The following is a 13,686-nucleotide window of genomic DNA, read 5'->3' as shown; positions in this document are numbered from 1 at the left end:
TCTACAATGTAGTTGGACATGTACCGCTCACACAACCACTTCCTTTTTCGCACAACACTGCTGCTGATGTGATCTCTCAGACGAACACTGTGGTCACTCTTCTTGTTTGTCTCACGCCCCAAAAAATCTCCTCAGTGAAGGTCTGAGTCCAAACTGAGCATGAAGAAACAGGATGTACCACAGAGCTTGAACAAGCTTTCTGAGACTTGCACCCACTCTGACTATCTCTAGCTCGAACTCGAGTTCACCACTGCCTTTGACTGTTTGTTTTTTGGAAATTGGGGGCAGCACAAAATACTGTAAACGCAACAACGGCACATTCTTCCGTTATAAAGCAACATAAGTTATTCATTTTAAGTCGTGTGACGGGTCACCAGGGGAATATAAATCTCAATGGGTTTTTTTTTTTGGTCTTTTTGGGATTACACCTGGCTCTTTAGGTGCTAACAGCTGTGTGTGTTCATTTGGTTGTCTTTAGTTCCATTCATCTGTCACTCTTCTGTATCGATAGAGCTGATACATCATCCCTGCTAAAGTCTGAATGGATGTGGAAAATGTGAAAGTTTTCAACAGCAAGTGAAGCAGACCTTTTGAGTCCAAAAAGACTGGATCTGATAACAGTAATGATGATTTCATCCATCAGAAATGTTTTAATCCATCAGTAATGCCCAAGAGGACAGTGAGAGGTCTGTGCCTGCTGGACTCTTCTCTTGTGAGGGACACAAGACCATGTCTAACTGATTAATTGTGGAAAATTGAGTTTAGATGAAGATCAGCCCGTCCAATGATTCCAAGACAATATTCAAGCAAAACTCACAACAGATACAAAAGTGCAAAAATGGCTAGGTTGATATGTAGTCTGCAGCACATGTGTAAGTAAACACTTTTGTGCTTGTTAGTCATCAGGTTTACTTCTCCACATACTGGCAGTGATTACTTTACACACACACACACACACGTGCCCTAATAGACTAATGGCAGTCACTGAGCCAGACTGATGTATGCTTACTGAGACCGTGAGGTGGCTGGCAGGACTTTTAAGTCAATTTCTACGCAAATTTCCTAAATATACTTTATCTGGAGGGGTTTCTTTGCCTTTAAAATTAGCTGTTGGACATTGAATTGTAACAAAGGAGATGGAAAAAAACTCCCCGATATAAGGACTGCTAAATGAAGGAAGGTCTTCAAGAGAGAGCAAGAGAGGGAGATCACAAAGTTCCATATCACAACTTGCAAGAAGAAGAGCAAAGGATCTTCCAGCTTAAATACATCCTCCCTACAGCAGTATAGAAATGGTATGGAGGAAGAGACAAATATATTACATAGAAAAATGAGAGCTGGGGTAATCCTGACTGTGAATGCGTGTCTGCAAACACAAAGCAAACTCATCGACAAACTCATCGACAGAGTCGGATGGGAGAAAACACCTTGTCTAACAGCAGTACTGACATTGCTTCACACAGACAATGTGTATATGCTGACGAAAAGATGTTCTATCAAGATTTGTGATCACAGGTGAGAAATTGAGGCATCTCAACACAAGGCTGCTTTTAATTTTCACATTTCACACGTCTATTTCCAGGGTCTGTCAGAGCAGTGGAGCTGCTCTGTAATCACTCGCCGAGCAACTGGAACAACAGAGGATTTAAGGGTCGGAGCAATAATGGGTCATGTTTGTGTGTCTATGTTTGTGAGTGTGTGTGTGTGTCTGCGTGTTTGAACATGTGTATGTGTGTACAGCTGTTTTTCCCTGTGTCACAGTATTGTAGGGATACAGATTAAGGAAATCGCTTTCTGTTTTTACCCACTGCCACACAAATGCATCTACACACAATGGCAGTCAAAAGTTTTTGTAATGCAAGCTCATGGCTTCATCTCAGTAGTAAAATTTGTGGATTAAAAATCTACAAACTTTGAGTCTCGATACTTACAAAATGTTCAAAACATTATCAGACTTCACAAAAATGTATAACTCATATATATATGAATAAATACTATTTCTCATTAGATAATTACAATGGAGTTTAAAAATAAATACCTTTAACCTCCATGCTGTTAGGTAAAAAAGACAAAAAAACACAGACACCATCACTCTTGTCTTCATCAAGTACCACAATGAAAGTCCCCATCCTTGTGATTTATTTTCTTATGATGTTAAACAAACCGAGCTAATTTCATTCGAATTTTCATTTGTTTTACCTACTTTGTGTGTGTGTGTGTGTGCGTGTGTGTGTGTGTGTGTGTATGTGTGAGATGCACTCGCCTCACATATGTATGATGTATACCACACAACATACAGTACATACAGTATATACAGAAGTGAACAAAAATTTAAGGGAACCTTTCCAGCTCTTTGTACAGATACTGTTTCTGTAAATTGTGATTTGCTGGCAGCATCATGCCTTGTGTTAACAGGGTTTAATTGGTTGCTTAATGTGGCTGAGGTAGTTGCTATCAGTAGCACGTCAGCAGAATAAAAGGGATGCTCTGGCTTATGACAGAGGGAACCTGAGTTCATTGCATAACATTACAAAACATTATGTACAAGCTGCAGCAACATCTTTGTGAAGAAACACTTTGAAAGGAGAATACCTATGGACTTCATTCAGTCAGACAGCATCTACAGAGAAAGTCCTCCTTAAGAGCAGAGCATCTACGTACCTCTGACTCGGACATGGCAGCAACCGCATTTGCTGAGCACTTTTCTGAACAGGTGCTGACACCCACACCCTCGCTGGTGGTGACTCCCTCTCATGATGATCCACTCCTGCTGCTCGACCCAAGACTTTCAGAAGTGGGCATAGTGCTGGAGGGACACACACACGAGCACAAGCAGACACACTATTCCTGCGATAATCCCCAGATGCGATGAGAGGGAAAGTGCAGAGAGAGCTCCACAGTCATTTTGTGCAAATCTTAGTAGAAACTCCTGCGACAGAAATTGCTATCCCATGACTTGAAGACAAGCCGCAGGAGCGAAACAACAGAGACCGTCCTCTCCTCCACTCCCCTGCCTCTCTCGGTGGACAGATAGTGGGCAGAGATTATGAGAGGGACCAAAAGTAAGTGAGGGAGCGACAGAGAGGCAGGGAAGGGGAGGAGCTGTGATAAGGGAGGGAATGGTGACTAACATGCTGCGCTGCTGTGCCAGCATCTGTTTCCCAGCCCCACCTCCTCTCGTTCATCCCCCCGCCCCTGTTGTTCCCCCTCCCCTCCATCTTCACACATCCCTCGTCAGCTTCTCTTCTCCCTACAGTCATTGAGCAATGAAACAAACATTGACTTTTCATAGATATCCATCTGTACAGATTAACTCTCCATTCAGTAACTTGTCATTTTTAGCCATGTAAATGGGTTGTCTGTAGATGGGAATCTTGTAAGTCAGTTGTCAAACTTTGGTCCATATAACTATTATTATACTATGCAGATATATATACTATTAGTATATATTACTGGATGGATTGCCATGAAATTTCGTAGAGAAATTCATCTGAAGAGGAATCCTACTTTGTTAACTCCCTGACTTTTCATTTTCAAAGTTTTAATTCAGTAAAATATCACATCTACTAAATTGGCACCAATTTTGTAGACATGTGCCACCATGAAGATGGGATGACCCTAATATTTTTGTAAGGAATGTCTCAATAACCACGGGATGCAGCTTCATGCAATGTGATGCACACATTCATGTCCTCCTCAGGGGGGATTGGTGACCCCTGTTGTGGGGCTAACAGGTCCAGTTGATTTTGATTTTGTGTCAAAGATGGTAGGAGGAAAAAAAACTTTAAAAGAAGGTTCATGTTACGGCACGGATGGCAGGAGCTACAGTTACTTAGACTGCTAAACTGTCCGGTGTCTCAACAGTGACTGAAGTGACGTCTGCATTTACATCCACAACAAAGACATTAGTAAAATGAGTTTGAAATTGTGGTCAGCAGCGCACATTTGATGACTGTGATGCATTAATGCAATATGTAGGAAAAACCACAAAACAACTCTTCCTTGGGTAACTAAGAATGTCAATGCAGTATGAGATCAGACTGTGCCAGCACCGTAGACTATTCATGAAAATGAATGTAGTCACCAGGTCAAGCCAATGCGGAAGCGCCTGAAGTAGTATAGTCAAAATGCAAAACTCAAGGCTTCAAAACAGCAGTTCATAAACCAATGGGTGACGTCAGGGTGGGTTACCACTCGGTCAACACAAACAGTCCTTCCACAGTTACAAAAAGAGTGGGATATCATAAGCAGTGCAAAAACCCTTCATTTCTAATGAATCTTAATATGAGAGTTCAGTGGTGCAAAAACTTGAGATGGTCAGATGAGTCATCAAGTGGGCAAGTGAATGTTTGAAGTTTTGAACACCAAGAGAAGGGTACAGGCCTGAAGGCTTGACCCCCACAGTGAGGGGAACTGGTGACTCTATTTTGCAGGCATAGTTTGGTTGCTCTTGTACCCTGAGAGTCAATGGTCACTGCAAATCAACACAAAGTTGCTCTGAGTGATCACCTTTATCCAATGATGAAACATAGGATATGCTATGATTAACAAAGCACCAAAGGTACCAAAGCATTTCCTCTGCTGCAGACAAACCAAAATGCGGGAATATCCCACACACAACAAACTGATCTGGCGGGATGGAGGCAGGACGATTTAATCTCTAAGCAAAGATTAAGTATTCATGACTAGATGATCTTCTGAGCACAGCTGTCCAGGCTCGTGTGATTCAAGGAGATTTATGCGTAAACTCAATCGAACCCAAACATGAGCAAAGTCGATGAGGAAGGGAGAAAATAGCTAAGAATTTTGTCTCTAATACAGCTGCTTTTTCTAGGAGTAACATGTTTATTAGAAAGCCACGCACATACACACACACACACACACACACACACACACACACACACACAGATAAGCACACAGTTAAGCACACAGTCATGTCACAGGTTGTCCAACATAACTGTGGAATCTCAATCCACCGAGGACAGATTACAGCTATAAAAATATGAAAATGTTCTTGCTCTCTTCGTCGAGTTAATCTTTTAAAAACGCTGCTAAATTGATGATCTCTGTGAGCTGAAAAGCACTGATCCCACTACAATGTAGGATAACTGCATGCGCATGCATATGTATGATTGTACACATACCTAATTAGTTGATATTTTGTACGGTAAAATTTAAGTATTTTGAGACTAACATTCATGAATTATTTTATGTTTTGTGCACAAAGTGCAAAGAGCAACCCCTTCAGTCAATCCTCTGATGGGGCCACTGCTCTGCCTTCCTGTCTGACAGCTCCCCACGATGGCCGACATAAGAGGCACACACAGCAGCATAAACTACAGTATTTCTCTTAATTCACTGGAGACGTCAGTACAGTAGACAAACACGCTGTGTTACCTTTGCTTCCTGCAGCCACACTGGATTTTCTAGCCCACTTGAAATGTGTCCTGGTGTCCTGGGTGCTTTCATCAGACAAGAGTTTCTCCCGAATGGGATCTGAAATCTTATACACAAAACAGACACAAGGTAGTGGGTGACGTACAAACCAAATTGATTACTTAAGTTGTACTCTTTATCAAAGGCATTTCATTGTGGCTCTCTTTGTATTTTAATGTGGAAGCATAATAGGTTTTGTGGGTAGGTAAACACTAACAGAAAGGAAAAAGTGATAAGAGCTAAATATACAACTTCTCCACTCTGTTTCACCTCCCTCCATCCACCCATCTATCTTTCCTATTTTTGCCTCAGTCGAAGCAGTTTCTTATCTTATCTGAGGAATTTCTCTGAGAGGCCTTCAATGATCGAGAGACAGCACAACATCAAATCCTTGGGTCAGAGAAGACAAAGACTGAAGAATAAATCAGGTGTCTTAAAGGTGAATTCTTATCTATTAAACGGGGCTTCATTTTGTGGTGGTCTACCGAGGGAAAGATAATGAAAAAGGTTCAGGGGATGTATTGAATAAAAGTTAAAAACTAAAATTGCCTCAAAAACATAAATATCACAATGAATCATGTTAATGTTGGTATTAATTGCATGTTAATAAACATATTACACAACATAGAGAGACATATCTCACTAAATAATTGTACATTTGAACAATGTTGGAATTATGGACCAAAGACACTCACTTTATCAACGCTGTATCTCAAGAGCCGTTCAGTCCCGCCTTGCACTTTGCCCAAAGTCTTCATTTTGCGTCTCTCGCTTTTACAGCTCCCCTTGATTTTGTCCTAATATGGCGTCGTCTTTCTTTACCTTGGGTCTTTGACTTCTGTCTCATTCTTCTCTCGCCATTTAAGCATCCATGCCTGATCCTTTAATTTGTAGTTGAAGCAAGGGAAGAAAACAAGTGGAAAAGACTTGAGAGAAACCTCTGTGCTCTCCTGCTTGACGTCCAAACTAAGCACAAAAAGAGACAATTTTTCACTTTTCACCAGATCCTTCTTTCCTCCGGGCAAATGAGGACAGCTGGTCAGTTGCAGGGTCATCTGTCCTCAGGCCTTTCTGCATAAGGCAATCTGAAGGACAGGTCCAGTCACGCCCCATAGGCTGATTTCAGTCTGTGTCCATTCCTGAAGCAGAAGCTTCAACTAACTCATCATATAGAGCTGGTTAAACCGCCTATTTATTTTTTTGTATTTGCCCTGTTTTATTATAAGTGTTTAAATGTATCTACACTCTGGCAAGACTGCACTGAATATATTAAAATCCTCTCGGAGAACAAAGAAACATTTCAGATTGAAATCATCTTCATGCAATTTGTAAATGTGTGATATTTATGATACATAACTAGTCACATGTTTTACCCTATTGGGACCACATAATAAAGGCGGAAGTCTGAGGTTAGAGCCTGTGAACGGTGAGGGAGATCCCCATCCTGTGGTAAATCTGAGAAATGCCACCACTCAGCCACGACTGCAACTGTCATCCTGTCAGATACGTTTGGTTGCTGTCGTTCTGTTCAGAGCACGCCAGACATATTTGATGGGATTTGACTCTCTCCTAGTCAGTCTTATATTATTCTGCCTTAAGCAGTTTACACTGAACATTATCTACATGCACAATAAGATTAATGACTTATTTGTGGACCAAATACAAAATACTATGGTGCAAGTGTTTTAATAAGATATTTTTACATGAACGCATATTTATTCATATGCTATTGTTATTACCCCCTTCAAGTTTTCTCTTCCATATTTTTCTCCAAGGGAACATGGGGAACCTACATATTTTCCAAAGTAAAGTCATGAGGGGAAAAAATGGACTGGGTAACTCTCTTGAGTTAAGCAAACTAACAAATATAGGCACCAGGTAGTTTGGAAATCAATTTGTCTTGTCTTGTTGTTTTGAAAGTTGAACATGGCCAGAGAAGAAAGTAATCCTCTCTGTAAAGCTGTTAAGTGGGATGAGCTAAGCACAGGAGCTGGACACACAGTGACTCTGTGAAGACTCTGCAAAGACTCCTCCTCTCAGTTTTATGTCATCACGACAATTTGTGGGATAGTAATGGGAAAAGTACCGGGAGGAAAAGTGTGACTTCTCAGCTGCTCTAAAAACACAGTCTGAGAGTTGGAGGAAGTCAGAAGAAAGAGACGATCGGATCAACATGTGGATACATCGACATCTACAGCTGATTGATTACACTTTATGGTAAGTTTATGTTCATTATGTTCATATATCAGTGTCAGTTGGTTTGTTTGTAGTGATAGTACATACACTATGTGATGATGAAGGATGAGGCAGATGCTGCAGTTCTGCCTTCAACTTTATACTTTTTTTATTTCAAGAATCTGATCAGACATGTGGCATAAAAGATTCCATACAGCTGTACTCAAAATTTCTTAAACGCTCATGATTAGAAGAAGTGCTTTCTTTTACAACAAAGACATGAGAAGTAAAAAAATTTGGAAAGTCCCTGTCAGTGATCCCCTGTACAGTTGTGAAATATTCCTAAATCTCAGTTCTGTTCTGATTTCAGTTTAAGAAACACTGTTCTTGCCTGTGATGGCGTTCATGCTACACCATACCTTGAAAAACACGAGAGAATAAACAGTAGTCTTTTTTCAGAAAGCCAAATGAGTCAAAACATGAGTTGACCAAGGCCACATGTGACTGAGGTTATTCTGAGGTGGGTTGGTCTTCATTTAGCCCTACTGTACGTTCAGCAGGGCTTTTAGATTCTGATCCAGTTACTCAACAGCGAAGGCACGCTGAGCTCATACAGTCACACATAATCCCTGACTGACAGACTCATCCTTGTCAAAAGCCAATTTTTGATTCGTCAGTGTGGAAGGTCTGAGGCCTGACATTTACAGGATGTTGTGATCCACTATCAACGTCCGATCCCACAGTGAGGAGATGATTTTAACTTGGCATTATGTGTAATTGCGGAGAGATTTCCAGGGAGGGAAAATCCATCCCTGCTAAGTTTCCATCTCAGAGTGCACCTGATTACGCCTACGTTGCTATAGACGACATCCAGTGTTTTCTGGAAAACTAGTTTCTACTTTTGATTCTTGCAGATGTAGCCATAGGACACAGTACCGTCTCACCTTTTCAACTGTTGGAGGATGGCGACTGCAGCAGAGGACCCGCACCTAGGCTCAGGCCCTGATGAGGACGACATGTCTCTGTCGGGGAGCGGGTCCGATTCAGACAGCGTCCTCTCTGATGACTCAGTGCTTCCAGACTACACACCGGGGATAACAAACGGGCGTACAGCATCAACACTGTATCAAGCTTGTGCCCGTAATGAACTTGCTTCTCTGCGTAAAGTTCTGGAGAGAGGGGTCACAAAAGAAGAAGTAATGGAGCTGGACATTAATAGCTGGGTGAGTGTGTCTTCAATAATAATAATATGATATTTATTGTAAATTTATTGTAAATAGTGTGAATCTTATTTCCTTTTATCTTATTTTATTCTATTTTATTCTATATTCTTTTTCTAATTCTGTGTATATATGTTGACTGCTAAATGCACCTTAATAACACCAAAAAAAATTCCTCATATGTAACCTGTTACTTACCTGGCAATAAAACTGAGTCTGATAACAATCATCATCATCATCATCATCATCATAGTCATCAATAAAAGAAAAAGCTTTGGCATGCTCTAATATCACACTCCATTGTTATTGATCCTTTTAATTGGTCGTTACTAACAGAATGGCTTGATGGTGGCTTGCTGCAAAGGTTTCGTGGATATTGTGCATGGGCTTCACAACTGTCCCTTTATTGACATAAACCACCAGGACAATGAAGGCAACACTGCCCTGATGATCGCATCCCAAGCTGGTAAGTTGCACCTACACATTAACAAAAAGTTTACTTAATATACAGTAAAGGTGACGTTCAACAGAGAAAGCAGAAAAGTGCAACAAAAAAACTGAACCGTTTCAAGCGTGGTGTCATCAGACAGTAGTAACTTTCATCTACAGCATTACGTAGTAATTACGTAGACTTTTATTAGCAGCAGAGCTTCTTTTCAACTGTTGCACTTTTTTAAAACAACGCTTGAGGACTACTGAAACTTCCATATTCTAAAATCTGATTTCTGTGTTTTATCTCCAGGAAATATCAACACAGTCATGTATCTCCTTAACTACTACGCTGGTATAGACATGGAAATAAGGGATTGTCGTGGTTTCACAGCCCTCATCAAAGCTGCTATGACCGGCCGCAATGACGTCGTGGCTGCACTCATCATGGCTGGTACGTTACAGCGAGATACAACGACTTTTTGCAATGATATTTTACGATAGACATTGTAGATATCAATTTATAAATATGGTTAGGCACCGCTTATCCTCTCTTATTAATTGTACACAGAGTTGAAGAAAAATAATTGGGTTTGACATTATTTTTGATCTATTTCTTTCATTTGTGCATATCTTCTTCTTTTCCTGGCATCATATTGATATATCATGTTATTCATTTTAATTTAATTATAATTCAGGCATAATAATTTCAAAAATCACAGAGAATAAGCAATAGATCGGACAGTTACACACATGAAGTACTCAGTTTCCCCTCAATACTGTGTGAATTTCAATGCAAACAAATACATTCACATGCACATATGAAATGTTTGTCACACCTAAAGCTCAGTATGTTTGTATTTCTCAGAGCCAGAACTCAAGGCACAAGAATGCCCCATTTTTTACAAACTTTTTTCGCAAGGCTTACTCATCCACCAGTGAAACAACCTTTGACTTTTGACAGCGCTGTGCTCCTACAAAAGATCCTGTACTGTTTTATTGTATCATTAGATCTTTTGTGAACCCCTGACATCAGCTCATTATCCAGGACTCTTACAGCTCCAGATGAACAGTTACAGCACTGGTGGTGAGAATAGCGGACCTCACCAACAGTTTATCTGTCCATATTTGAAGCCTGCTAACTCGGCTACAGTGAATGTGCCTGTGACGCCAGACTGGTTTAAGGGATCATTCTGAAGACATTATCACATCTTTACACAACCTCCAGTAATCTCTGCTTTACGAGTCCTGTCGGGTGGTTGCAGATTAGCCACTTGCGGTGTTATTTTTAGGAGGCACACGTTTCCTTTAATCTCTGCAAGTCATGATTTGTTGTTTACCACTGCAGCTATAGGGCTGGATGATATATCATAATGAATAGTGACATTTAACTCAATAACTATAAGGGTATTTTTTTATGAAATTAATTATGTAAATAATAAGTTCATTATAATAAATGTTTAAAAAATAGTAATATATCTTTTGTTATTCTTACAGTAAGACAGGTTCACAGTATTACAATCCCATCCAGCTGGACTTCTTACACATTTCGACATTTCTGATCAGATGTCACTCGCTGTTTTATCTCTTCTAATTTAATTATATCAAAAAATGTAGTATTTTAAATAGATAATAACTTTAATTTGGTAAGACATAATAATGTTGATAACATAACAATTTAAACCTACCATAATTGCCTTTATTGTAGAGAAGCTCTCCTGTCTTCCAGCAGTCTTTTACTGGCATTCACCAGACATTTCTTGCTACAAGCTCAAAGTTCGCCCATCCAAACCTACACAAACATGTGCTAGTGGGCTTCTCTTTTGGTTTTACAGAGGACACTTTGACAAGTCAGTGTGGAAAAAGTAAAGGTGTAAGAAAAAGAATTAATGATGACTGTTTTTTATTTAGCTGCTTCACTGTCATGGCTTTTGTTGCCTTTTAGCTCACCGACCCACTGTCATGGTTACAGGGAAACTTTGATAAAACAGAGACATAAATAAATTATCAAATGTTTCTGTTATAGCAGAAAAACACATTGAGGTTAAGAAATAATTGACCTCATTGTTAATGTTATTAATGAAACCTGTTCTTTGCTATGACAAGCCAAAAGATCAGCCATGAGAAAGCCCAAAGAGTGCCACAAAAAGGAAAAGCTGATCACATTATTGAATTTTACATAAAAATTAAGCCTTGTTCTCTTTGTCTGTCTGCTCTACCATCTTGCTTTCCAGGGGCTGACATTCACGCAGTCGACTCCACAAAAGGAAAATGTGCTCGAGACTGGGCACTGAAAACAGGTCGCTATGAGACCTTGCATCGCCTCCGTCGCCTACATATGCGGCCAAAAGCTGAGCAGTTCTGTGAGAGTTTTGTCCCTGAATGGCCTGAGCTCAAGGAGAATGTAGCCAAGGCCAAAGCTGAAAAAACCGCCAGCGAAAAAATCTCCCAGCGGATAAAAAACACATTTGGATTCAGATTTCCTCGTGACCCACAGGACAATGGGGTCTTGGACCACATGGTGCGCATTACCACCAGTGTTCATAGTCCCCTAATTTCAACTGGATGCCGTCCACTCTGCCCTACGAGCCCTCCAGAGGTGGGGAAGAGGCGGCTGGCTGTACCAGAGCTGGTGGGAAAACACCCACAAAAGGAGCTAGAAGAGAGGTCGGTATGTCACAGCAACGGCTCCGTATCACACATCATTCCTTCAATCCACTCTGCAGAGTCCATCGCCACAACATGCTGCGCTGACACTGAGAGGCGAGGCAGCATCCTATCACTGGCTTCCACCAAAGTTGCTACTACTTTTATTCCTCGCAGTATGGCGAGAAGGAACAGTGTGTTCCCCTCTGGCTGCATCCCAAAGATCGATGTCATTAGGCCCACAGAGGCAACGCCAAAGAAAGAAAAGAAGAAAAAGAAGAAGGACAAGGGTTTCCTCGAACCACCCATGTGGAGGTACAAGGAGATCAAGGATGAGAAAAAGAAGGAGAAGAAGAAGGCTGAGAAAGAAAAACAAGAGAGAGAAAATGAGGAGAGAAAAAAGGACAGCAAGAAGGCCAAAAAATAGCTGTTTCAAAAAAAGAGAGCTCTTCTGCTGTGCAAATCAACCTTTCTGAGAACAATATGCTTTTACTCAGGACTTACAGCCAAATATGTTGGAAACTTTCAGCAAATATTTAACCTTTAACCTAAAGCGGAACGGGGATTGACAGAGAGTCTCAAATGAGAACTGCAAAGACTTTTCACGAGGAGTTGGGGCATTTGGTCTGTCTGAAAGTTGAGACAAATTATATATAGAGAGATGTGTTGTGTTAAGTTAGAAAGTAGAGTATGTTTTCCATGAATATGTTTGAAGATTATAAAATCAAAAAAGACAACGACTATGATACTATGCATGCTCACTGGTTCAGTCTCACCGGTGCTAAAGTATTTTTTTAGTATCTACCTCTCCAATCACATAAACCACAAAGAGCCAGACACATGAACACCTGCATATTTATTACCTTATGGAAAATGTAAATAGTAATATATAACTATTTCATAGCTCATATGAATAATTATAGAATATTGTATATTGTTTGTTGAATGTGTTGTAAATTATCATTTGTTAAGTCAGCAAAAATTAAATGTGAATATTGTACAGCATATAGCTGACATGCATCAACAAGAAGATCAGTTTGATCCTAAGTTCTTTTCAATTTTATTGCCATTTTCTGATATTGCCAATACTGTATTCATATGATTTATCTTGCTTGTATTAACTCAGTATATGGACTTGTTTCGTTTGAAAATACTAATCACTAAAGCACAGTGAAACATCATCAATTCATCCGTGTTTAAACACGAATAATGCAAAAGATTGATATCAACTATGGATCAAATTACTATGTGTAATGTAAAAGATGTCACACAGGGACTCACCATGAACCTCTGCAGTCTCCATCAGCTGGGTGGAATATTATGTTTTAGCTCATCATTTCGTTTTTTCTGACTCAATCGTTTCTAATCGAAGTGTTTCAGCAACTGTGCACCACCTGCCCCAAACCAAACAGCAAACAGGCAAAGTTTAGTGACTAACTGGTGAACACAGTGGAGCATTTAGCAGCTATAAAGCCACTTATTTAACTCAGGAGTTGGTGTAAACATGCAAACAAATAAAAGGTAAGTGTCAACTGCACTTATCTGGACTTACTCCAATGAATCCTGATGTTTCTCTGTCTGTTTGGTGTGAAAATATGCCAGTGTTTATACACTCAGCTGTCAGTGTATTCGGAGCGCCTTGCTAAAACTAATGCAGTCTAATACTACCATCCTGCGAAACATATATTTCCTGCATAAAGGTAATAATTGTCAGTCTTCATCAAAAACTGTTTTAGAGGTGTTGATTCAACTGTATGATCATTTTGGAGGATGCAGGCTG

At 40.1% G+C, this 13,686-nt stretch overlaps 2 protein-coding genes across 12 annotated transcripts in view; one reads left to right on the top strand and one right to left on the bottom strand.

Annotated features, from left to right (window-relative positions):
* arhgef25b (Rho guanine nucleotide exchange factor (GEF) 25b) overlaps positions 1 to 13,686 on the bottom strand; it is a 29,220-nt gene that overhangs the window by 14,107 nt on the left and 1,427 nt on the right. For 5 of the 10 annotated variants that reach the window (XM_035630422.2, XM_035630418.2, XM_035630426.2 and 2 more), the window contains 4 exons: positions 13,188 to 13,300; positions 8,556 to 8,780; positions 6,132 to 6,317; positions 5,398 to 5,503 (listed from right to left, as the gene is read on the bottom strand). In XM_035630422.2, the coding sequence (XP_035486315.1) occupies positions 5,398 to 5,503; positions 6,132 to 6,194 (169 nt within the window). In that variant the 5' untranslated portion in view covers positions 6,195 to 6,317; positions 8,556 to 8,780; positions 13,188 to 13,300. Of the gene's footprint in view, positions 1 to 2,661; positions 3,143 to 5,397; positions 5,504 to 6,131; positions 6,318 to 8,555; positions 8,781 to 13,187; positions 13,301 to 13,458; positions 13,597 to 13,686 lie in introns of those variants that run through there. The other 5 variants (XM_035630425.2, XM_035630424.2, XM_035630420.2 and 2 more) reach the window with 4 other exon arrangements.
* Positions 7,463 to 13,467, top strand: ankrd33ab (ankyrin repeat domain 33Ab). Of its 2 annotated transcripts, none has more exons than XM_035630451.1 (5): positions 7,463 to 7,653; positions 8,526 to 8,834; positions 9,255 to 9,297; positions 9,574 to 9,714; positions 11,495 to 13,467. In XM_035630451.1, exons 2-5 carry the CDS (start codon positions 8,574 to 8,576, stop codon positions 12,331 to 12,333), a joined length of 1,284 nt encoding a protein of 427 aa, XP_035486344.1. In that variant the 5' UTR covers positions 7,463 to 7,653; positions 8,526 to 8,573; the 3' UTR covers positions 12,334 to 13,467. The 2 variants fall into 2 exon arrangements, with proteins under 2 accessions (XP_035486344.1, XP_035486341.1); XM_035630448.2 differs by having other exon boundaries at positions 9,168 to 9,297.

The sequence above is a fragment of the Scophthalmus maximus genome, chromosome 6, assembly GCF_022379125.1.
Source record: "Scophthalmus maximus strain ysfricsl-2021 chromosome 6, ASM2237912v1, whole genome shotgun sequence".
Taxonomy (NCBI): Eukaryota; Metazoa; Chordata; class Actinopteri; order Pleuronectiformes; family Scophthalmidae; genus Scophthalmus; species Scophthalmus maximus.
The sequence above is the reverse complement of the archived record's forward strand: the minus strand, read 5'-3'. Positions and strand labels throughout refer to the sequence as shown.

Bases quoted from the DNA above. Each gene is read 5' to 3' on its own strand.
- ankrd33ab (XM_035630448.2), top strand. From the start codon at position 8,574: ATGGCGACTGCAGCAGAGGACCCGCACCTAGGCTCAGGCCCTGATGAG. The intron at 8,835-9,167 runs GTGAGTGTGTCT...CGTTACTAACAG, and splicing joins AGCTGGACATTAATAGCTGG to AATGGCTTGATGGTGGCTTG. The intron at 9,298-9,573 runs GTAAGTTGCACC...TTTTATCTCCAG, and splicing joins GATGATCGCATCCCAAGCTG to GAAATATCAACACAGTCATG.